This window comes from Bos indicus, chromosome 6 (assembly GCF_029378745.1).
Source record: "Bos indicus isolate NIAB-ARS_2022 breed Sahiwal x Tharparkar chromosome 6, NIAB-ARS_B.indTharparkar_mat_pri_1.0, whole genome shotgun sequence".
Lineage (NCBI taxonomy): Eukaryota > Metazoa > Chordata > Mammalia > Artiodactyla > Bovidae > Bos > Bos indicus.
The window spans coordinates 105,871,845-105,897,108 of NC_091765.1; the positions used below are offsets into that span (position 1 = coordinate 105,871,845).

The 25,264-nt window shown below is 48.9% G+C and overlaps 1 protein-coding gene across 4 annotated transcripts in view; it reads right to left on the minus strand.

The window, feature by feature from the left end:
• The window catches only part of SLC2A9 (solute carrier family 2 member 9), a 242,496-nt gene extending 218,143 nt beyond the window's left edge, over positions 1-24,353 (minus strand). For 2 of the 4 annotated variants that reach the window (XM_070791806.1, XM_070791803.1), the window contains exons 1-2: positions 12,806-14,303; positions 11,473-11,571 (exon numbers count right to left, since the gene is read on the minus strand). In XM_070791806.1, the coding sequence (XP_070647907.1) occupies positions 11,473-11,571; positions 12,806-13,054 (348 nt within the window). In that variant the 5' untranslated portion in view covers positions 13,055-14,303. Of the gene's footprint in view, positions 1-11,472; positions 11,572-12,805; positions 14,305-20,557; positions 20,658-24,248 lie in introns of those variants that run through there. The other 2 variants (XM_070791804.1, XM_070791805.1) reach the window with 2 other exon arrangements.
• Positions 24,354-25,264: the final 911 nt, after the last annotated feature.

A 25,264-nucleotide genomic window follows, 5' to 3' on the forward strand; every position in this document is an offset into this window, starting at 1 on the left:
TAGCTTGCTGCTGGGGAAATTAAGGGCATCCGGCCCACCTCCACAGGAGACGACCCTGGTCTCCTCTGCACTTCACCCCAGGCACCTAAGTCCTCAGTCAATTTCGCTCTGCATCCTTTTGCTGTAATCAGTCAATCATGAATAAGCCTCGTGGTGAGTCTTATGGGCCCTTCTAGCAAATGATGAAGACTAGGGTGGCCTTGAGGACCCCAACCCACCTCCTAGGTCCTTAGGAAAGCGGCCAGCTCCCTCTTGACTTAATATTCAGTTTGCAGCTCTGGGGTGTCTTCTTTTCTTCCCACTGTGAGATTCTCCTGGAGGAGTCTGAGTAACCGAGGAGTGAGGGAGAGACCTCTGTACTTCTAGACATCTGAGAATATTTCGCCCACTCAGCCGGCTTTCAGAACGAACACTGAGAGTGATGATAGAGGACGCAATAATTGCAAGGGATCATCGGAGAGGAAGGCTTCCAGAGTTTTCTGGGTTCCTCCCTCAACTACCTTTGTAATGAGGAAGGTGGCCCAACCCTTGGGTCTAATTATATAGAACACAAAGAAAGAAAGTTTCGTTTTCTACGTGGCCCAAGGCAGGAGCTGAGAGAAGAATATGTGCTTCCAAATATCCTTCTTATTAAAAAAAAAAATTGATCTGGAGTCTGTCTGCTGCTGGAACATTCTTCTGAGGGATCGCATAGCTATGTTTAGGACTTTCCTGGTGGCTCAGATGGTAAAGAATCTGCCTGCAGTGCAGGAGACCCAGGTTTGATCCCTGGGTCAGGAAGATCCCCTGAAGAAGGGAATGGCTACCCACTCCAGTATTCTTGCCTGGGAAATCCCATGGACAGAAGAGCTGGCAGGCTACAGTCCATGGGGTTGCAAGGAGTCCAACACGAATGAGTGACTAACATACACACACACACACACACACACACACACACACACACACACACACACACAGCTGTGTTTGCAGGAGGACAGTGCATTTACGCAGACCTTCACTCAGATAACATTTCCTAGTCCTCTCTGTATGCCCTCTGTTTGGCTGTAGTGAAAAGGGTGAGTTCTTTCATTACTCTTCAAATTGCTTATGGCTGCTGAAAATCAGTCTTGAGGCAGCAGGGGATCTCAAAGGACCTCCTGATTCAACTCAAGTGCAGGGTGATGGTTTTGAGCACCAATTACAGAATAACTTATTTGTAGAACAACCCGGGTTTGCAGCCATAACAATCCTGCAGGAAGGATTGGGTGGGGATGAGTGGTCCCTAGCATGATGTCTAGAGTTAGTGCTCAATAAATCTCAGTGTTTTTCTCCCGTCAGGCGGAAAGAGAATGTTTCCAGTTTTGTCTGCCTGGGTTTGTTCATACCAGTCATGCCATCCAATCTCCTCCTCCATCCTGACTCCCTGCCTTCCTGGGCTGGCTGTCACTGGGTTCCCTCTGTCTGGCTGCAGCAGCCAGGGCGCCCACCCCTCGAAGCAGAGCAGCTCTGAGTTGGGAATATGGTCCTTTGATCATTAGGCTCAACAAAGGCATTTTCCCACAGAGGAGCTTTACGAAAGGAAAAGATTTTAACTCAAAGAGGCAGGCATCTGAGCTCCCATAATCTGGGGACCCCAGGAGTGGCACCCACAGTGTGGAATATTCAGACATCAACACCCCAGGCCTGGAAAGGCACCCTCCTCCTGTCAGCCAGCAGTTCTGCCAGCTCCGATTAAAAGCAAACAATGACTCAGAGATCCCAGGTTAAACAGTGCGGCAGCATCTCGTACTAGAGAAAAATTGAGAGCAATCTAAGAGGCCCACTTTGGGAAGGTGGAGCAGCCATGGGAGGCAGCAATACACAGCTGTTAGCAATCCTGGCGATGGGAGTACTCAGTAACATGGAAAAAATGCTTGCAAAATAAATATTGAGCTCCCAAAGAGGATATAAAATGCATATGTGGCTGATCTCTGGGGAAATAAGAAAAGGGAGATTTAGACAAAGTCTTAAAAGTGGCCTTTGGGTGGGGCTGAGATTGTGACTCCCCATTGGCTGAGTGGCCTTGAGTCAGTTACCCCATCTCTCTTCCCGCCCCCCAGGCTCCCTGTTTTGTAAAATGAGATTACTCTCACAATATCTAGGGCTTCCCAGGTGACGCTAGTGGTAAAGAACCTGTCTGCCAAAGCAGGAGACATAAGAGATGCGGGTTCCACCCTTGGGTCTGGAAGATCCCCTGGAGGAGGGCATGGCAACCCACTCCAGAATTCTTGCCTGGGGAATCCCATGGACAGGGGAGCCTGGTGGGCTACAGTCCATGGGGTTGCGAAGTGTCGGACATGAAAGAAGCAACTTAGCATGCACGCACGCATGTCACAATATCTGCCATGAAGGTTGATATCCAAATGAGAGATTCAGTTCCTGCTTCATAGAAGGGGAATCAGAGCAGTAATTTTATGGTTGAATCATTAAAGTTGTGCTGTTTGTTTTTGCTAATAGCAGCCTGTTTTGCTTGCATAACTAGTGAGACAGGATGAGACAAAAGGAAAAGAGAAAAAAGGAGAAAGCAAGAATGCGATTCTCAAATCAGAGGAAATGCTGGTCCATGATGAAGTTAATCAGATGCCTATCTCATCAAAATAATGGCCAGTTGTTTCTGAAACGATAAGATGCGCTGGTTTTTCCTGTAATCTTAGCCTTCTCCCACCAAGAGGTGGAGCCCCACTCTCCCCTGCCCCCACTGGTCCTGATCCACCCAGATGTCTGTAACAAGCTCTACCCTCCTCAGCCCTCCTATTTAATAATTTTCCCTGTTAAAGATCTCAGAACACAGAGGCATCCCATGATGTGCCCTGCTTTTCTGAGAGCAAGGGGGCTTCCAGAACAGCGGCTTTAAAATGGCAGCCTGGGGTGGGATTAATGGAAAGGACCACAACTTGCTTCTGCTTCTCTGTCTGCTGGCTCATTGGCATCTTTGCCTGGGCCGGCATTTAGCATCTGCCGCTAACTGGGATGGCTCTGCTCTTGGAGATAGAGGTGATGATTTAACTCCTTATCACTGCATGTTTACCTGCCCTTAGGGAAGGACTGGGGAGAAGAAAATGATAAACTACACCACTGCTGCTGGGAAATGTATGATGAGTCAAATTAATTGTTCTGCTGAAGCCCTGGGCTTAAATACTGACCCTAGGGCAGGACAGGGGGGTGAGCTTCCGTATCCCCTCCCTAGAAAAGAACAAATGTCACCAACTCAGAAATCACTGAAACGTGACTCATTCATTATTAAAGCCAGACCACTCACTGTTATTTTTGTGGAAGCTGGCATTGTTTCAACTAAGTCCTAGTTTATGTGGCTTGGGAGTGGCGGCAATAAATTAGACCCCCTTGACAAAGCCAAGTTCTCATTTAGTTTTTCTTTCTCATTCTCTCATTTAACAAACTTTTTTCCCAGTATTTTTATGTTTAGAATATACTTTGTATGATATCCATTGTATACATAAAATGTACAAGCTTGCATGCTCAGTTGTATCCGACTCTTTTGTGACCCCATGGACTGTAACCCACCAGGCTCCTCTGTCCAAGGGATTCTCCAGGCAAGAATACTGGAGTGGGTTGCCATTTCCTCCTCCAGGGTATCTTCCCAACCCAGATATCTCCTGCATTGACAGCCAGATTCTTTACCACTGTGCCATCTGAGAAGCCCATACATACAAAATACAGTTGTATAATTAAGAATGAACCAGCAGACAGAGACATCCAGCAGACATTCATATGCAGGGTTTTGTGCGGACATAAGTGTTCAGTTTATTTTGGTAAATACCAAGAAGGGTAATTTCTGGATTGTATGGATATTTATAGCAGCTTTATTCATAATTGCCAAAGCTTGGATGTAATCAAGATGTCCTTCAGCAGGTGAGTGGCTAAATAAACTAGGGTACATCCAGACACAGAAGCTTTCTTTGTGACTCAGCGGGAAAGAATCTGCTTGCAATGCAGGAGATGCAAAAGACGTGGGTTCGATCCCTGGGTCAGGAAGATCCCCTGGAGGAGGAAATGGCAACTCACTTCAAGACACTTGCTTCTTGGCAGGAAAGCTATGACAAACATAACCAGTGTATAAAAAAAGCAGAGACATCACTTTGCTGATAAATGTCCATATAGTCAAAACTATGGTTTTTCCAATAGTCATGTACGGAGGTGAGGGTTGGACCATAAAGAAGGCTGAGCGCCAAATAATTGATGCTTTCAAATTGTGGTGCTGGAGAAGACTCTTGAGAATCCCTTGGATTGCAAGAAGATCAAACCAGTCAATCTTAAAGGAAATCAACCCTGAATATTCATTGAAAGAACTGATGCTGAAGCTGAAGCTCCAATACTTTGGCCCCCTGATGGGAAGAGCTTACTCACTGGAAAAGACCTTGATGCTGGGAAACATTGAGGGCAGAAGGAAAAGGGGATGACAGAGGATAAGATGGTTGGATGGTATCACCAACTCAATGGATATGCATTTGGGCCAATTCTGGGAGATAGTGAAGGACAGGGAAGGCTGGCGTGCTGCAGTCCCTGGGGTCAAAAAGAGTTGGACATGACTTAGTGATTGAACAACAACATCCAGACAATGGAATATTATCTGGAGCCAAAAACAAATGAGCTTTCAAGCCATGAATAGACATGGAGGAAACTTTGATGCATATTATTAAGTAAAATAAGCCAACCTGAATATACTGCATGAGTCTAAATATGTGACATTCTGGAAAGGACAAAATACTTGAAGATACTTTGACTTTGGTTCCAAAGTCTCACAATCAAGTGAATATCACGATTAAGTGAGTCACATGAATTTTTGGTTTCCCAGCATATGTAAAAGTTACATTTACCTTACACTATAGTTGAATGTGTAATAACATGGTCTTTTAAAACAATTTATATACCTTAATTAAAAAATACTTTCCTGCTAAGAAAATGCTAACTAACATCTGAGTCTTCAGCAAATTGTGGTCTTTTTGCTGGTGGAGGGTCTTGCCTCCATGTTGATGGCTGCTGACTCATCACGGTGGTGGTTGTTGAAGGCCGGGATGGCTGTGACAATTTCTTAAAATAAGAGACTGATGAAATTTATTGCATTGATTGCCTCATCCTTTCGTGAATGATTTCTCTATAGCACGAAAAGCTGCCTGATAGCATTTTACCCATAGCAGAACTTCTTTCAACATTGGCGTCAAATCTCTCAAACCCTGCCGTTGCTTTAACAACTAAATTTATATAGTACAGTCTTCACAGTGTCTTCACCAGGAGTAGATTCCATCTCAAGAAACCACTTACTTCTGCTCAACCGTGAGAAGCAACTATTCATCTGTGAACGTTTTATCATGAGATGGCAGCAATTCAGTCTTCAGGCTCTGGTTTCCCAGGTGGTGCTCGTGGTGAAGAACCTGCCTGCCAGTGCAGGGGACACGAGAGACTAGGGTCCGATCTCTGGGTCGGGAAGATCCCCTGGAGGAGGGCATGGCAACCCACTCCAGTATTCTTGCCTGGAGAATCCCATGGACAGAGGAGCCTGGGCGGGCTATAGTCCATGGGGTCACAAAGAGTCAGGCACGGCTGCAGTGACTCAGCACTCCACTTCTCATTCTAGTTCTCTTGCTGTTTCCACCACATCTTCAGTGACTTCCTCCATGGAAGTCTTGAACCCTTCCAAGTCATCCACGAGGATTGGAACCAACTTCTTCCAAACTCCTGTTAATGTAAATATTTTGACCTCTTCCTATGAATCACAGGGCTTCCCTTGTGGCTCAGCTGGTAAAGAGTCCGCCTGTAATGTGGGGGCCTGGGTTCCATCCCTGGGTTGGGAAGATCCCCTGGTGAAGGCAACGGCTACCCACTCCGGTATTCTGGCCTGGAGAATTCCATGGACTGTATAGTCCAAAGGGTCGCAAAGAGTCAATGTTCTTAATGGCATCTAGAATGGTGACTCCTTTCTGCAAAGTTATCAATTTACCCTGCTCAGATCCATCAGTGGGATAATTATCTATGGCAGGTATAGCCTTATGAAATATATTTTTAAAAAACATCTTAAACTTTCTTTCATATTGGGGTATAGCAAATTAACTGGAGAAAGAAATGGCACCCCACTCCAGTACTCTTGCCTGGAAAATCCCATGGATGGAGAAGCCTGGTAGGCTGCAGTCCATGGGGTCGCTAAGAGTCAGACATGACTGAGCAACTTCACTTTCACTTCACTTTCATGCATTGGAGAAGGAAATGGCAACCCACTCCAGTGTTCTTGCCTGGAGAATCCCAGGGACAGGGGAGCCTGGTGGGCTGCCGTCTAGGGGGTCGCACAGAGACAGACACAACTGACTCGACTTAACAGCAGCAGTAGCAGCAGAGCCAATTAACAAACAATGTAGTGATAGTCTCAGGTGAACAGCGAAGGGACTCAGCCATACATGTATACGGATCCATTCTCGCCCCAAACAGTCCTCCCATCCAGGCTGCCACATAACAATAAGCAGAGGTCCATGTGCTATACAGTAGGTCCTTGTTGGGTATCTATCTTAAATATAGCAGTGCGTGGATGTCCATAATAGGCTTTCCAGGTGGCATGGGTGATAAAGCATCCACGTGACACTGCAGGAGACCCAAGAGACCCAGGGTCAATCACTGGGTTGGGAAAATCCCCTGGAGTAGGAAATGGCATCCCACTCCAGTATTCTTGCCTGGAAAATTTCATGGGCAGAGGAGCCTGGTAGGCTATAGTGCACAGAGCCACAAAGAGCTGGACACGACTGAGTGAGCACATACACAAACATGTCCAAGCAAAACTCCTAACTATTGCTTCCCCCTAGCCTTCCCAGGAAATGTATTTCTTAAATAAGACTTGGAAATCAAAATTATCCCCTTAATCCCCAGGCAGTAGCATGGATATTGTATAAGCTCTCTTGTTTGTTCAGTCACTCAGTCGTGTCTGACTCTTTGTGACCCCATGGACTGCAGATGCCAGGCTTCCTGGTCCTTCTCTATCTCTGGGAGTTTGCTCAGATTCATGTCCATTGAGTCTGTGATGCTATCTAACCATCTCATCCTCTGCCACCCCCTTCTTTTCCCTTCAATCTTTCCCAGCATCAGGGACTTTTTCAATGAATTGGAAAAAGTCAGGTGGCCAAAGTATTGGAACTTCAGCTCCAGTAACAGTCCTTCCAGCAAATATTTAGGGTTGATTTCCTTTAGGGTTGATCTACAGCCATAGCAATCTGCACGCACCCGATCTCGTCTACTTGATGTATTAGCGGGCAGGAAAACGATATTAATCTCATCGTGTGTTTCCATCAGCGCTCTTGGGTGACCAGGTGCATGGTCAGTCAGCAATCTAATTTTCAAGAGAATCTTTTTTTCTGAGCAGTAGGTATCAACAGTGGGCTTAAAATATTCAGTAAATAGATGTGCCGTCATTCAGACTTTGTCATTTCTTCTGTTTAGCAAAAGCAGAGACAAGATAGCAAAATTCTTAAGGGCCCTAGGATTTTCAGTTTGGTAAATGAGCATTGGCTCCAGCTTAAAATCCACAGCTTAAGATCACCACCCTAACGAGAGTCAGCCAGTCCTTTGAAGCTCCGAAGTCAAGCACTGACTTCTCCTCCGGGGCTATGGAAGTCCTAGATGGTATCTTCCAATAGAAAGCTGTTTCGTCTACACTGATAGTCTGTTGTTTAGCATAGCCACCTTCATAAATTATCTTAACTAGATTTTCTGGATAACTTACGGCAGCTTCTACATCAGCACTTGCTGATTCACCTCACACTTTATGTTCCTAAAACCTCACGAATCGATCTCTGGCTATCAGTTCAAACTTCTCTTTGGCGGCTTCCTCACCTCTCTCAGCCTTCACAGAATTGAAGAGAGTCAGGATCTTGCTCTGGATTGCATGCTGCATGCTGCTCGCTCAGTCACATCTGACTCTTTGTGACCCCGTAGACTGTAGCCCACCAGGCTCCTTGGTCTGTAGGATTTTCCACATTTTCTACTGGAGTGGGTTGCCATTTCCTCCTCCAGGGGATCTTCCCAACCCAGGGATCAAAGCCGTATCTCTCGCATCAGTTGTATTGGCAGGCAGGTTCTTTACCACTAGCGCCAGCTGGGAAACTGACTCTGGTTTAGGCTTTGGTTAAAGGAATGTTGTGTCTGGTGGAATCTTCCTTCCAGACCACTACACCCTTCTCTAGATCATCAATAAGGCTGCTTTACTTTTGTGGTCAATTTATGTGTTCACTGGAGTAGCAGCTTTAATTTCCTTCAAGAACTATTCCTCTGCATTCACAACTTGGGCAACTGTTTGGGGCAAGAGGCCTAGCTTTACACCCCTCTTAGCTTCCAGCATGCCTTCCTCAGTGCGCTTAGTAATTCCTAGTTTTTTATTTAAGGTGAGACATATGACTCCTCCTGTCACTTGAACACTTAGAGGCCATTGTAGGGTTATTCATTGGCTTAATTTCAGTCTTGTTGGGTCTCAGGGAATAGGGAGGCCCAAGGAGAAAGAGATGAGATGGGGGAACAGCTGGTCGGTGGACAGTCAGAACTCACACAACACTGACCCACCAAGTTCTGTGCCTTATATGGGCTCAGACTGTGGAGCCCCAAAGCAGTTACAACAGTAACATCAACAAGAGTCCTGATTGGTGGACCATTGGTGATCCAGTGGTTAGGACTTGTGCTCCCAATGCAGGGGCCATGGGTTCTCTCCCGAGTCAGAGAACTCATATCCTGCATGCTGCAAGTGCAGCAAAAAAAAAAAATCACAGATCGCCATATGAATATAATAATGGAAAAGTCTGAAATACTGTGAGATCATCAAAATGTAACACAGAGACAAGCCGTGAGTAAACGTTGTTAGAAAAATGGTGCCGTAGACGTGCTCAGCACAGGGTTAACACAAACCTTCAATTTGTGAAATATACAATACCTGCAAAAAGAAAGGGCAATAAAGCAAGGTGTGCCTGTGTGGAGACAGTCAAAAGATCAGTGATTGCCAGGGTGCAGGAAGGAGGAACTCACAGGCAGAGCACAGAGGGTGTTTAGGGACTATTTGCAGCATACTACAGTGGTGGGTACAAGTCATCATGTTGCTTTTGTTGTTATTGTTTAGTCGCTCAGTTGTGTCCAGCTCTTTGCAACCCCGTGGACTGTAGCCCTCCAGGCTCCTCTGTCCATGGGATTCTCCAGGCAAGAATACTGGACTGGGTTGTCATTGCCTCCTCAGGGGATCTTCCCGACCCAGGAATTGAACCCCTGTCTCTTGCACTGGCAGGCGGATTCTTTACCACTGAGCCACTAGGCAGGCCCACAAGTCATTATACCTGTGTCCAAATCTGTACAAAGTATAACACAAAGAGTGAACCTTCATGTAAACTGTGGGCTTTGGCTGATAAGGATGTGTGAATGTGGGTCACCAGTTATAACAAAGGTACGGCTCTGGTGCAGGATGTTCAGAGTGTTGAGACTGCATGTGTCGGGGCAGGGAGTATATGGAAATTCTGTGCTTTTCTCTAACCTAAAACTGCTCTAAAACATAAAATTTATTCATTAAAAACAGTTTCTTGAATGCATGAACAACATGATTACTCCTTCTACCTGTCCCCATGGTCATTGCTTGAACTATGACGTTTCCACTCATATCATTCTATTCCATGTTCAAGTTTTACAAGTTTTACATGTCTCTTTGCCCCATAAGCCATAAGTGCAAAGATTCTCTACCCTCCGCTGGAGGCTCTGCTGGATTATCAAGATGAAGCAAAAGTGCACATTCCCAGAGACTTATCTGGTGGTCCAGTGGTTAAAGAATCCACCTTGCAATGCAGGGGATGTGGGTTCAATCCCTAGTTGGGGGACTAAGATCCCACATGCCACGGAGCCACTAAGCCCGTGAGCCACAACTAGAGAATCCATGTGCCGCAATGAAAGATCCCGCAGCATGCAAGGAAGATACAGTATGCCGAAACTAAGAAAAAACTCAGCCAAATAAATAATAAATTGTGTGCTTAGTCATGTCAGACTCTTTGCAGCCCCATGGACTGTAGCCTTCCAGGCACCTCTCTCCATGGAATTTTCCAAGCAAGAATACTGGAGTGGGTAGCCATTTCTTTCTCCAGGGGAAAGTCCGGACCCAGGGGTAGAACCCTAGTCTCCTGCATCTCCTGCATTGGCAGGTGGATTCTTTACCACTCCATCACCTGGGAAGACCAAGTAAATAAAAGAGTGCAAATCCCCAATGCTCTTAAAGACAAATATGGACAAATCAGACCCCATCTCAGGATGACATCACAATGACAAAATCAAAGCCATTGATTGCTGCCAGTGCTCAGAGAAGCCATCTAGTCCTCCTGGTTTTGCAAACCATTTTCAGTATCAGAATCAATTTTTCAAATGAACTGACAGAGCCCCAAACATAAAAGAGTTAACAGAGTGAAAAAACAGTGCTTTTCTGCACAGATGGCGCCTGGATCCCTGAGGCATGTCTGCAAAGTCAGGGCTCCTGGGATCCCTTTGAGATGCACTGATTCAGCCTCCCCCTCTGTTTTGCACACAGCATAGGCCCCCCAAACAAGGAGAAGCCTTACAAACACTCGGCAAAGTCCACAGCCTGCACTCTATCTGCCTCTTTAGCTCATGCCCTTACATTCTCCAAAATACATCCTGGGCTCCAACTGTACCAGACCTGTATTTCTGCAAATGTTTCATATCTCAGGCTTCTGTGCCTTTGCTCCACAGTCAAGATGCAGCTCTGATATCACCTCCTCCAGGAAGTCTTCCTGTCCCACCACCCTTGACCCCACCATTTTACCCCAGGGATGGAGGTTGGTCAAGTAGAAGCCAGCACCTCCAGGAATAGGTAGAACCTAAACCTAACAGCCTAGGTGGGTGCAAACCAAACTTTCAAGTGCAAACCAGCAGAGTGATGTTAAGAGGGCCTGGGGAACCGCACCTAATGACCTGATTTCAGAAGAAAACAAGAGCCAGCGATGCATCTTAAACCAACAGATACCCAAGTGACCTCTAGCTGTGATTAAAAGCCATAAACACAGGCAAGAAAAACAAAAAACAGGCCAGGGAAATGTTTCTATGCCTAAGATCCCTCCGTGAGCCTCAGATTCCGTGTTCCTTGCCCTGGAATAAGATCCTTAGGATCTGAACCCTGGGACCTCCCGCGACCCCTCTCCTTTCCCTACACTCTCCCAGGACCCTCCAGGAGCAAGGAACTGATCCCACGCAGGGCCATCATCCTCTGTTTCTTTATCTCCTACCTCTCCCTCGAGCGCAGGGACTGCTCTCCCTTCCTCTATCCCTCCCCTCACCCCAGTGTCCAGCCGGTGTCTGGCACAGAACCGGCCCGCAAAGGTTTGCAGAATGGGGTACCAATCCAAGCCTTGGTGCTAACACCCGGTTTTCCGCGTGGCTGCAGCGCCCTCTGCCGGGCTTCTCTCGCGGCCATGAGGCACTCACCGGAGTCGGGGCGTTCACCACGGAGAGGTTGTACCCGTAGAGGAAGGAGGAGCCGAAGGCGCCCACGAGAGATGCCACGATCAACGAGCAGGACCAGTCCTGGGAAAGGAGAGCAAAGCACGTCAGAGCTGGCGCTCGGGGTTTGGGGGGGCACAGCCAGGGGCCCGCAGGACGCAGGTGGGCTGTCCTCTTCCCTGGGGAGGATTCCCAGGGTAAGGATGCCAGCTGTCCAGGAGGGGCTCCCCTCCGGGGCCGGTCCAGGTGGGCGTGGCCAGTCCAGGGAGCTCAGTTTGCCATCGGTCCCCCCACCTCCCGCCCCCCACCCTCCCGGCCACACGACTGCCCCCTTTATCGGGCTGCAAGAGATCTGTGCAACGCAGACCTAACGTCCTTTCGCAGGTGCTGTTAGCAGCTACAGCCCTGTGATTTTAGCAGAATCTGGCCAGTCTCTGACTCATCTCCGAGGTAAAAAGCAAAGCCAGGCTAAGCTGCCAGCAGCAGCATCTGGGTTCTCGCTAAAACCTACGGGCCAGGCATCTGTTCTCAGCCCTTTCTGGGAATTCTTCCACAGACTCCTAGGATCAGTACATTTTATCTTGATTTTACAGGTGAGGAAACAGAGGCACGGAGTGAAGGAAAGCTACTTGGCTCAAAATAGCCTGGAGTTAAAACTCCCCTCTGGGTCCTCCCCACCATTCTATGCAAAACAAAGAACTCCCTCACCTGGAAAAAAAATTTACATTAAGGTTGATTCGGTCCCAGCCTCTGGCCATCTCCAGAATTCCTTGCTGGAGCCGTTTAAGAGATAACTAGGCATCACTGACTCGACGGACATGTGTCTGAATGAACTCCGGGAGTTGGTGATGGACAGGGAGGCCTGGCCTGCTGCGATTCATGGGGTCGCGAAGAGTCGGACACGACTGAACGACTAAACTGAACTGAAATGAATCTGAACAACCTTGGAGAAAAACTGGCCCCCTTAAGACAGTAGATTTCCACATATATATCTATATATACTTACTCTTTTCTTGGGTCATTGCAGCAGCTCACTAATCTGACTGCTGCCCCTTCTCGCCTCATTAAAGGTGATCTGTTCCTGTAAAGTGCCGGTCTGGTTCTTTATTCTGAACCTTGCCTTCTCTAACCCCCTTACCCTACACGGAGCAGTCCCTGGTGGTGTCTGGGATGGAGATCAGAGCCCACCCAGGTGGTCCAGCTCCAGCATGCCCCCTGCAGCACCCACCGAACCACACTGCCTCCCCCCACTGCCTCCTCTCCTGGGTGCAGCGTCTCAGGGGCTAACGCTTCTGACAGCCCCAGAAGGCACACCCACCCACGAGTACTCTGTTCCAGGCTGCGCTGTCCACCCACAGGCTGGTGTGAGCACCTTAGGACAAGGACCTGCAGACAGACAGAGACAGGGCTTGGCCTGGAGGACCAAGCATTTATCTCCATGTAATCCTGCCCGCTGAACCCATCCGTGGATGGCCACTGCCACCACGGGACTGGGAGTACAAGCAGCTGGGCCCCTGGGCAAAGGCTGGCCAGAAGGCAGGGGCTGGAAGTGGGAAGGGGCTGCCATCCTAACCTGGCCAGGCAAGTGTGGACCACTTGTCAGATAGGGGGACCCGGTGCTCTCGGAAGGCACTTTCTCTCCATCATTTTTCGTGTGTGTGTGTCTGTGTGTGTCCTCTAAGTGCCAGACCCTGACAAAGCTCCAGGGATGCAGCAGTAGACGTGATGTTAATAGATGAGGTCCACGGTTTAGGGAAGGGAATAAATCAAACACTGACCAGATAAGGAAGCTAGACTCTGACAGCCAGTTCCCTGCTTGGCCCACCTTGGCAGCCTCCTCCGGCACAGGCTCCAGTGCCGGACCGCTCCACCACGGCTGTGGGACCTGTCCAGGGTCTTGACCTTTCTGGACCTTTCTGGGCCTCAGCTTGCCCAACTGTAAAATGGGCTGTATAGACTGTTGTGGCTGTGCAGCTGCCTGCGGACGCGGAGAGGGTGTGTGCACGTAGCCAGTGTTCTGAACGGCTGTTCACTCTGTTTTCTCTCTCTGCTCCTTCTGACCAAGCTGTGCAGAATAGCTGTTGGCCAAGCTACATGCCAAGGTCTCTCACCCTGGTTGAAGCCTCTGTGCCCCCTGAAATCCTTGCTTCTGGAGACCTTCATATCTAAGACCCGTTGAAAGTTGCCCTGAAAGTCCCACCTCCTCACTTTTACTTTTCTATCAATTTTGTCTGACCCCCGTCTCTGCCAGTTACAATTGTGTAAACTTAGACCAGTGGTTGGAGAAGGCAATGGCACCCCACTCCAGTACTTTTGCCTAGAAAATCCCATGGACGGAGGAGCCTGGTGGGCTGCCATCTATGGGTCGCACAGAGTCGGACACGACTGAAGCGACTTAGCAGCAGCAGCAGCAGACCAGTGGTATAGCTCCTCTGTGACTCGAAGTCCTCATCTGTGAAATGGGGATGTTAATAGACCTGTGACGGAGTCCAAGCAGACCGAGAAGACAGCAGACAAATGTCTCAAAACAACCATCTTATCAGGCTCTGGATGCCTGGCTCTTTTCTAGAACAGAGATGGGGGGTGGGGGAGTTGTGAGGAAACAAAGTAAAAAGGTCATTAATCTTGCAAGTATATCCTAGAATGATAAGTCTCCAGGGGCTGTGTTAGCTGTTTCCTTTCTGCAGTGTTCTGAACAAGGGCACTTGAACAGTCTGGCAGAGGGACAGGGTTGTCTGAGGCAGGCCCTTATATATGATCATAACAAAAGCCATGAAAAGCAAGTCAAAGAAACGGTTCCAAAATGGAGTCAGAATTGGCCCTTCCCTGCAACAGACCCACCTCATGGGATATTCTGCAGAAGAAAGAAGTTAGAGTAGGTGTCCAGGGGTAGGTACCCTGAGTATCAACAGCAGAGGCTGGACAGTTGGTGTGGGTCTTACTTTTTGAGGGCGGGGGTCTTGCTTCCAGACCCCAAACCTGCCGAGAAAGTGCTCTGTAAACGCTGGTGATTGGGCAGAGGCCAGAAGGAGGATTTGTGGACCATAGAGATGGATGTTGGCAAGTGTGGGGTCAGAGTACTCTCTGCAGTAAGAGGAGCGGGAACTGAATGGGATGCACTGATGGAACAGAATCACTTTTGGACACCATGCCCGCCCTCCATCGCCTTTCGTCTTTAAACTCATCCTCTGGGGCTCAGCTCAGATGTTGTTCCTTTTGATCCCTGGGTTGTGCGGGTCCCTGGGCTTCTCTCACTCCTAGCCTTGGTCATTATGTCCTTGTCTGCACCCATCGGAGGGCAGAGAAGCACAGGTGAGAGCCCCGTCCCCCAGATCCCCCACCCCTGCATGCCCGCCAGGTCTTACCACCCACCCCAAGGTGGGGGTGGAGACAATGGGAGGCGAGAGCACCGCACACATGATGAGAGCAGTTCTCTGTGTGGCCTCACTGCCCGAGCACAGCCACGCTGCCAGAAGAAGCTGGCGGGAGCCCAGGGAGCTGCGACATCAGAGATGGAGCCCTGCAGCCAACGTCACAGGGTCCAGGAGCCAGGAATCAAGACCAGAGGCTTTTCAGGAAGGCGGAGAGAGGCCTCCGTGGCCGGACAGAGGCCAGGCGCTGTGTTTACCTTTCGTCTCCTCCTGCCCTGCATCACAGTCCTCGGATGGGCACGCTCGTGAGGCCCTGGGTTGCTGTGGCTAAGGGAAGCTGAGCCCATGTCCTGTTTGGCGAAGACCCGCCCCCGGCCCTCCCCGCAGCTGGCTCCTTAGGGGCTCTGCTGGGCCATCTCCCTGAATCAGGAGGCAGAGTCCACAGAGGGAGGGCAAGGGGATGCCGAACAGGAAATGTGGCAATTGTATCCTGTCCGAACAGGAATTGAGCAATACAAATGTTTCCGCATTCACAGGCCTTCACCGCAGCAGCTGGAAAGCCCTGAAAAGGAAATTTCTTTTCCCAGAAATCACCACCCTGAGTACCTGATTTTTCTACTTAAAAAAAAAAAAAAAGAAAGAAAGAAATTGCATAGTGTGAATTTTTATTTGGGGCAAAATGAGGACTGCAGCCCAGGAGAGAGCACCTCAGATAGCTCTGAGAGACTGCTCCAAAGAGGTTGTGGGGGAAGGTGAATATATGTATGATTGGGATGAAGGGGTTGGTTTAGTTACTAAGTTGTGTCCGACTCTTGTGACCCCATGGACTGTAGCCCACCAGACTCCTCTGTCCATGGGATTTTCCAGGCAAGAATACTGGAGTGGATTGCCATTTCCTCCTCCAGGGGATCTTCCCGACCCAGGAATCGAACCCGGGTCTCTTGCATTGCAGGCAGATTCTTTACCGATTGAGCTATAAGGGAAGCCCAGTGGTTTTAGAAAAGGCAGAGGAACCAGAGATCAAGTTGCCAACATCTGCTGGATCATGGAAAAAGCAAGAGAGTTCCAGAAAAACATCTATTTCTGCTTTATTGACTATGCCAAAGCCTTTGACTGTGTGGATCACAATAAACTGTTGAAAATTCTGAAAGAGATAGGACTACCAGACCACCTGGGTGAAAGGGAGTTGATGCAATCAAGCACTTAGCTTGGCAAAAGTTTTCTGCTAGTCACAAAGAGCAGATGTCACCACGAAGGGATGAAGTGCTTTCTAGATATGAAGAGACATAAGAATTGAGCTCATACTATCAGCTCCTGAAAATATCTAACTATCTGAAGACCTGTCCTGCCAGTTTTCCCAGAGCACGGAGTGCCCCAATTCCCTATCTCCATCCTGAACTCCCTTCAGGGGATGTTGAACGTCAGCAGCTGCAGGAGCTGAAGAGTTAATCTTTGCAGAGGTGGATGAAAGTGAAAGTGGAAGGCGCTCAAGCGTGAAAAGTCTCTCAATTTGTCTGACTCTTTGCAACCCCATGGACTGTCCATGGGATTCTCCAGGCCAGAATACTGCAGTGGGTAGCCTTTCCCTTCTCCAGGGGATCTTCCCAACCCAGGGATCGAACCCAGGTCTCCCACATTGCAGGTGGGCAGAGGTAGATGGCAAGCGCCAATTTGAAGTTGACGCTTTCTCTGGCGTCTTTTTCTTTCCCCTCTTAAGGCCAGCATGCTGGGAGGAGAGCAACTAGCATGAACCCAGAGCAAAATCTCCCTTCGGCCTGGGACAGACAGATTACTGGCTACCGGAGAAGCCTGGCAGGGTTCCAACCGTGGCTCCACCGCTATTTAGCTGTGTGTCCTCAGGCAAGTTGATTTGCTTCTCTGAGCTACCACATTTACAAGTGCAAAATGGGAGCTTTATCCTGCCCTGATTATCCTGCAGAGTTATTCTGAGACTCAAATAGAAAACGCACAGCAACATATTGGAGATGAAGACAGGCTGCCCTGCAGCTCTAGAACAAGCGGGGAAGTTGTGGGTTTGGAAGAAAAAGACTTTGCCACCGGTTGTTACTCTGCCCTGCTCATACAGGTGGCCTGGCTCAGGGAAAGCATTAAGGAGTCGAGACCCCTCATGCACACCAGGATGTCATGCGAATTAACTCCCTGTACGGCTGAATTGCTCGGATGTCAGAGAAGGGCCTTAAATTATGTCTAGGATATGCCTTGGCCATTTGCGCCCAGAGCAGAGACCAGGTGCAGAGGCTGGCAGAATGATGGCAGGCTTGGGGAACAGAGGACCCCTAAAAGGCCAGGGCGTCTGCAAATCCACAAAAGAGAGACCCGAAGCCGGCAACCTGGGTTTAATGGAAAGTGCATGGTGAAATAAAAGCTATGGATCACAGCAGAATTTCTGGGAGCGTGGATTGTCAAGTGCACACAAACACATCCAGCTCTGCGAATGCAGATCAGTGGGAAGGGAGCTGCTCAGTGGGGAGCTGAAACTTCTGAAAGAAAAAAGCCAGCCCTGAATAATTAGGCTGGTTATTTACTGAGTGCATGAATCATTCAGTGCAATATTCATTCTGCATATCAGTCATGCAGGGAGGCCGCTGGCACAATTGGCTGTTTCTGAAACCAGTTTTCAGCCAGTTGGCCAGTTCCCCTCACAGAGCTGGGTCCAGAGCAGGGTTCTAACATGGGAGCTCTCGACTGTGACATCACATGTGAGAGCTGAGGATTCCCCTGGGAAACACGGAGGAGGCACTGAGCCAACCTGGGGCTGATCCTGGAAGACTTCCTGGAAGAGGTGATTCCAGAGCCGACTCTTACAGGATGAGTAAGCCAGGGGAATAATGCAGGCAGAGAAGGGCTTGGGGTGAGAGGGCAGAGCCAGTCCTGCAGACATGGATGCCCCGGGGGTGTGGGGAGAAGCAAAATAATTGAGTGAGTTGGGGCCTAAAGTGTGGGAGCGGCAGCATGGCTATTTCACTGTGCAGAGAGGAACCAGCTCTGCGGTCCCCATGGGGTGTCTTACTCATCATCTCATTTCCTCCTCCACCCGCTCCTTGTCTCAGGCCTTTCCACGTAACCACCCTGGTCTTCTCATCTTTAACAGGGGGGTGTCCCTGATCTTGCTAAAACTCACATTGGGTCAGTGACCTGCCTTTTTCATTTAAAATTGTTCCATGTTCCCCATGGTGGTTGAAAACACTAAAGGCCCGATCACCCAAACGGAGTGCAGACTGGAGGTGGGGGAGGCGGGGCTGGAGCGGGGCGGGGTGGGGGGGGGGCGGTGGAGGGTGGGACAGCCTTCCAGCAGCTGCCCTGACCCTGCGCTGCACGAAGGGCTCTCCCAGAAACCCGGACTGGACACCACTCAGTGGAACAAAAGAAACTTGCAGTAAGTCACTTCCCCTTTTTCGTTGTGCAGCCTGGAGGCGGTGCTTAGCCTGAAGAGTTCTTCTTATTGGTGGAACTGACTGTCTGTCAGTTGTCGCCCCCCCCCCCCCCCCCCCGCAACCCAGCTCCAGAGAAGGCAATGGCACCCCACTCCAGTACTCTTGCCTGGAAAATCCCATGGACGGAGGAGCCTGCTGGGCTGCAGTCCATGGGGTCGCGAAGAGTCGGACACGACTGAGCGACTTGACTTTCACTTTTCACTTTCATGCATTGGAGAAGGAAATGGCAACCCACTCCAGTGTTCTTGCCTGGAGAATCCCAGGGACAGGGGAGCCTGGTGGGCTGCCGTCTTTGGGGTCGCACAGAGTCGGACACGACTGAAGCGACTTAGCAGCAGCAGCAGCCACCCAGCTCTCCCGCAAACCAGCCCAGAGGTGAGCAGTGACGTCATACGCCTGAGATGGGAGCCCAACTATTCTGGCTCAAGTTCCAGGCTGGGCTCGCCTATTTAGGAAGCCTGGCCTTGGGGTTAACCGTGCTTTCTTCCTTCAGACAAATGGGGGGTCTTGGATTCCCAGGGGGCACCCCAGTGCATTCCAAGGTGAGAAAACAGAGAGCTCCATTCTTTTGAAAGCCTTGATGAGCCTGATGAGAGCTGCTCTCTCTGCTTGCCACAGCTCAGCCGGTTAACCCCCCGACAGTGGTGCCCAAAGGACTGCCTGGCTTTGGGTCTCAGCCCCACTTCTGACAACCTGTGAGCTCTTGGGCAAGTTTCTCGGCCTCTCTGGCACAGTGTCCTCATCTGTCAAATGGGCCTGATGATGGTGCCACCACCTCTTAGACTTGCTAAGATTTGAGGAGTTTGTGCGTGGAGAACACTAAAAACCCTGGAACCTAAAACAGCACCTGGTCTACAGCTAAGCACACAATGAACATTCATTGTTCTTCACATCCCCCTGTCCCTCTGGTGAGCTATTTCTTGGCCCAGTGCTCTTGTTCTCATCCTTTTCTCAACAAAGGACACGGTGAGTACTCTCTGTAGAAAGATCCCTCTGGGTCCCCCCGCCCCCAACCTCGTGTCGGTGTTCACAGCAGCAAAGAAAAGGGTTGGGGCCAGTAGGGTGCAGCTGGACCATTGCCAAGGCCAGTTTCCCTGCTTGAGTACCAGGCCTCTGTGATGAGCACCATCTGGTGAGGCTCTGTGAACCAGATGACAGCTAACTGGGGCTCCTCACTAACCATCTCCCAAGACACATCTACACTGCTCTACCCTCTGCCAACTGTTCCCACCTGCCACGCCACCCACCCTCCCACCAGGCTCAGGAGGATCCACTAGGCTGATGCCACGAGGAAGAACAGAAGTTCAGGGAGAGCCTGGATTCGCCCATCTCCAAATCTGATGCCAGATCCCCAGCCACATGGTCTGTGGCCCGTGCTCTCAGACAGGTCCTAAGGCAATTCACTCTATCGAGGATGTGGCCGGGGCTTCCCTAGTGGCTCAGACGGTAAAGCATCCACCTGCAATTCAGGAGACCTGGGTTCGATCCCTGGGTTGGGAAGGTCTTCTGGGGAAGAAAATGTCTACCCTCTCCAGTATTCTTGCCTGGAGAATCCCAGGGACAGAGGAGCCTTGGCAGGCTACAGTCCATGAGGTCTCAAAGAGTCAGACATCACTGAAGTGACTTAGCATGCACATATGCAGTACAGTTGTAACCCGAATCCCCAGCTCAAAAGAAGTGGGAAACTATACAGCTTTTCTGGAGTTTGAAAATATGTCTCTAGAGCTGGTGTTGGACAGGGAAGCCTGGTGTGTTGCGGTCTGTGGGGTCGCAAAGAGTCGGATACGACTGAGTGACTGAACTGAACTGAGACATCGTAGTATATGCATGTTAATCCCAATCTCCCAGTTCATCCCACCATCTCTCATCTCCCCTTGGTATCCACACGTTTGTCCTCTACATCTGTGTCTCTATTGGAAAAGAATATTTTTAAAAACATGTCTCTATGCATAACTGAATCACTTTGCCATAGAGCAAAAATTAGCATAACATCATGAATCAGCAATACTTCAATTTTTACAAAACAATTTTTTTAAAGAAGGATGTGGTCATAGCCCAGCATTCCTGGGTGTGCCGGGCCTGTCCTGACACTCATACACTCGTCCACACACACACCTTTTACCAGTGCCCCTAATTTTGCTCATCCTTCAGTGCTCAGCCCCCTCGCCACCTCCCCCCAGGACGGACCACCTCAGGGTCACCTGGACACTCCTACCAGGGAGACATAAGGGAACCAGGACTGACCAGTTTCTTTTTCTCCAAGTTGCTTCCTTTGTTATCTGCTGAGTCATTTTCCCTGAGCTTCATGGTTCCTTGTCAGCCTTTGGACTGGGCTTTTTTGTTCCTGAAAGAGAGAAAAAAGGGAGAAGTGGTTAGACAGACGCTGGCTGTCACAGATAAGGAACCCAGGGGAGGAGGCCCTGGTGAGGACACCAGGGTGGCGGGCCCAGCTTCCCCAGAGCCCCGGGAGCCTCTGTTCCTCTCTGGCCTGTTTCTCCATTTACGAGACGGTCAGGTTGGACCACTGCTGTGTTTTCCCACCCCTGGCACGTTGCTGATCAAGTACTGGCCCCTCCCCAGGATATCCTCATTTGTAAGGTCCTCTTACGATGGGGCATATTTTGGAAATCCTAGACTTTCTGTCCTTAAGATGTGAAAATAAAAGTACTATAAGTTCAAAGTGCAATGTCGCCTGTCAAATTGAAACTATTACCAAACAGTTAGCACAATTGTAGGAGCTTCCCAGGTGGTGCTAGTGGTACAGAACCCGCCTACCAGTGTAGGAGGCATAAGAGAGGCAGTTTGATCCCTGGGTCAGGAAGATCTCCTGGAGGAGGGCCTGGCAACCCGCTCCAGTATTCTTGCCTGGAGAATCCCCTGGACAGAGGAGCCTGGCGGGCTATAGTCCATGGGGTCACAAAGAGTTGGACACGACTGAAGTGACTTAGCACACACAAATGCAGCACAATTGTAACCCGAATCCCTAGCACAAAAGAAGTGGAAAACTCTATAGCTTTTCTGGAGTTTGAAAATATGTCTCTAGAGCTGTAAAAGTATTTCAGTCCTTTGGCCCAATGACTGCATTTATAGTTAGCCTAAAGCAGTAATTAAAATGTACAAAGATTTAAGCCTGAGATGATCATTGCAACATTTTTCATGGTAGAAAAATGGTCTTCACAATAGGACAGAATATTTAAGAAGAAAGTTTAAATTTTGGCACATTCACGTGCTGGAAGCTTATGTTAAAGAATACCTAATATCATTGGAAAGTGTTGATAATACATTCTTACTTGACAACGTGAGGAAGATGTATAAAGAAATATACTCTAGTCAACATTAAAAATAGGTGTACTTGTTTTTTTAGTCACTAAGTCATGTCTGATTCGTTATGACCCCATGGATTGTAGCCCATCAGGCTCCTCTGTCCTTGGGATTTCCCAGGTAATAATTTTGGAATGGGTTGCCATTTGCTTCTCGAGGGGATCTTCCCAGCCCAGGGATTGAACCCATGTCTCGTGCATTGGTAGGTGGATCCTTTCAGTTCAGTTCAGTTGCTCAGTTGTGTCTGACACTTTGTGACCCCATGGACTGCAGCACTCCAGGCTTCCCTGTCCATCACCAACTCCCAGAGCTTACTCATGCTCATGTCCATTGAGTCAGTGATTCCATCCAACCATCTCATCCTCTGTCTTCCTCTTCTCCTCCTGCCTTCAATCTTTCCCAGCATCAGGGTCTTTTCCAATGAGTCAGTTTTTCACATCAGGTGGCCAAAGTACTGGAGTTTCAGCTTCAGCATCAGTATTTCCAATGAATATTCAGGTTTGATTTCCTTAAGGATGGACTGGTTGGATCTCCTTGCTATCCAAGGAACTCTCAAGAGTCTTCTCCAACGCCACAGTTCAAAAGCATCAATTCTTTGGCGCTCAGCTTTCTTTATAGTCCAAATCTCACATCCATACATGACTACTAGAAAAACTATAGCTTTGACTAGAGGGACCTTTGTCAGCAAAGTAATGTCTCTGCTGTCTAGGTTGGTCATAACTTTTCTCCCAAGGAGCAAGCATCTTTTAATTTCATAACTGCAGTCACCATCTGCAGTTATTTTGGAGCACCCCAAAATAAAGTCTGTCACTATTTCCATTGTTTCCCCATCTATTTGGCATGAAGTGATGGGACTAGATACCATGATCTTAGTTTTCTGAATGTTGAGCTTTAAGCCACCTTTTTCACTCTCCACTTTCACTTTCCTCAAGAGGCTCTTTAGTTCTTCACTTTCTGCCATAAGGGTGGTGTCATCTGCATATCTGAGGTTATTGATATTTCTCCCAGCAATCTTGATTCCAGCTGGTGCTTCATCCAGCCCAGCATTTCTCATGATGTACTCTGCATAAAAGTTAAATAAGCAGGGTGACAATATACAGCCTTGACATACTCCTTTCCCTATTTTGAACCAGTCTGTTGCTCCATGTCCAGTTCTAACTGTTGCTTCTTGACCTGTATACAGATTTCTCAGGAGGCAGGTCAGATGGTATGGTATTCCCGTCTCTTAAGAATTTTCCACAGTTTGTTGTGATCCACACAATCAAAGGCTTTGGCATAGTCAATAAAGCAGAAATAGATGTTTTTCTGGAACTCTCTTGTTTCTTCGATGATCCAGCGGATGTTGGCAATGTGGATCCTTTACTGTACTTGAACCACACCCATGTGTTTTTTAATTTAAAGTTAAATTTAAACCAAAAATGTTTACACATTAAATTATTTATTTTGGCCACCTCATGCGAAGAGTTGACTCATTGGAAAAGACTCTGATGCTGGGAGGGATTGGGGGCAGGAGGAGAAGGGGATGACAGAGGATGAGATGGCTGGATGGCATCACTGACTCGATGGACGTGAGTCTCAATGAACTCTGGGAGTTGGTGATGGACAGGGAGGCCTGGCATGCTGCGATTCATGGGGTCGCAAAGAGCCCGACACGACTGAGTGACTGAACTGAACTGAAGCTTAATGAACAATTATTCATTAAGCTCCTAGCATCTAGGGCTTCCCTGGTGGCTCAGATAGTAAAGAATCTACCTGCAATGCAAGAGACCCAGGTTCAATCCCTGGATTGGGAAGATTCCCTGGAGAAGGGAAATGGCAACCCACTCCAGTATTCTTGCCTGAAGAATTCCATGGACAGAGGAGTCTGGTGGGCTACAAAGAGTAGGACACGACTGAGCGACTTACACTTTAACACTAAGCATCTAGGTTATGAGAATGAAATCTTGAGCAAAACAGACCTCACCCTGCCCTGACGGAGCTTACATTCTGGGAGAAGAGACAGTTTAGGAGGAGCATATGGACTTCTCAAGAGGCGTATTGAAGGTAAGAGGCCTGGCCCAGCAGAGAGAGACCACAGCAGGAGATAGGCTGTAGAGATGAGCGGACGACTCATGACATATTTCTATGCAGAGAAAGCAGACATCCTGCAAACAGCATAACATAACAGCAATTACCACTCAGCTGTGCTTTCTCAGCCAATGTTTATCTGATTTGCTTTCCTCTGTTTTCCAATTTTCTACACTAAAACACACAGAAACCAATCACTTCTACAACTGGAAAAGCAAGCTTTTAGAATGTCTTCAAATGAAAGAGAAAACCATTTTGTTAAAGAATGAAGCCCTTAGGGTGTCAAGGAGCCAAGTAGACTAAAAACTACAGTTTTGGAAGAATAAGAAGTTCTTACGGGTTAACGGGCTCTGAATTTGAAGTCACGTGAGCTGCCTGACAACGTCGACTGGAGGCCCTCCACCGAGGGACCCACCTGCGTGTGGCCAGCACACGCCCAGGGACACGCCGCCCACTGGACCTCCATGTTCAGGCCCCTCTTGCTATCTCTCAGGCCCCCGGGCTGGACTGCCTCCTCTCCTGCCTTTGTCTCATCTTCCAGGCTCACCTTCTCTGCTGTCCGTCTGTTCCTTCTGGAAAGTCTGAGTCGCTTTGCGTCCTGTGCCTCCCCGAGCTTCTTCCCTTAGCCTTGCGGGAGCCAGACTGTACTGAACCACTGACGGTTCTTTCATCTGCGTCCTTGACCGTGACTTTGACCCCCTCCTGAGGGTTCATTTTATGTGTCAGCTTGGCAAGGCCACGGTGTCTAGTTGTGTGGTTAGACATTCAGAGAACAGGCAAGCTACTGCTGGTAGTTTTTAGGTATGACTCACGTTTAACAGGGCTTCCCTGGGGGCTCAGCAGTAAAGAATCTGTCTGCAAAGCAGGAGGCTTAGGAGATGAATATTCTATCCCTGGGTCAGGAAGATCTCCTGGAGGAGGGCATGGCAACCCACTTCTGTATTCTTGCCTGGAGAATCCTATGGACCGAGAAGACTGGCGGGCTACAGCCCATGGGGTCACAGAGAGTCAGACATGACTGAAGCAACTGAGCACACACGCACATTTACAATCAGCTGACTTTAAGTAGATGGGCCTCCATAACGTAGGTGAGCCTCATCCATTGAGCTGGAGGCCTTAAGAACAAAGACTAAGGCACCCCATAGGAGAAGAAATTCTGCATTAAGATGACAACATAGAAATTCTGCCTGAGTTTCCAGCCTTCAGGCCAAGGTTGCAACTTCAATTCCTGCCAGAATTTCTAGCCTGTGGACTTGCCATATGGGTCTGGGGCTTGCCAGCCCCATGATCATGTGAGTTAATTCCTTAAAAGCTCTCTGTCTTTTTCTATCAAAATCTACCTATCTATCTAGATATACATCCTATTGGCTCTGTTTCTCCGGAGAACCCTGCCTGACACACTCCTTACACTCTGGGACCACAGCTGACCCATCTCTGTGCCCACCGAGTCTGACAGTAGCTGGCTTTAGCCAGGGGAGCCCTCTGGGGTGGTGTGGGTCGGTGGGGAGAGAGGAGTCAGAATGGGGTCAGCCCAGAAGGGTGGGTTGGGGTGGGAGGTGCGAG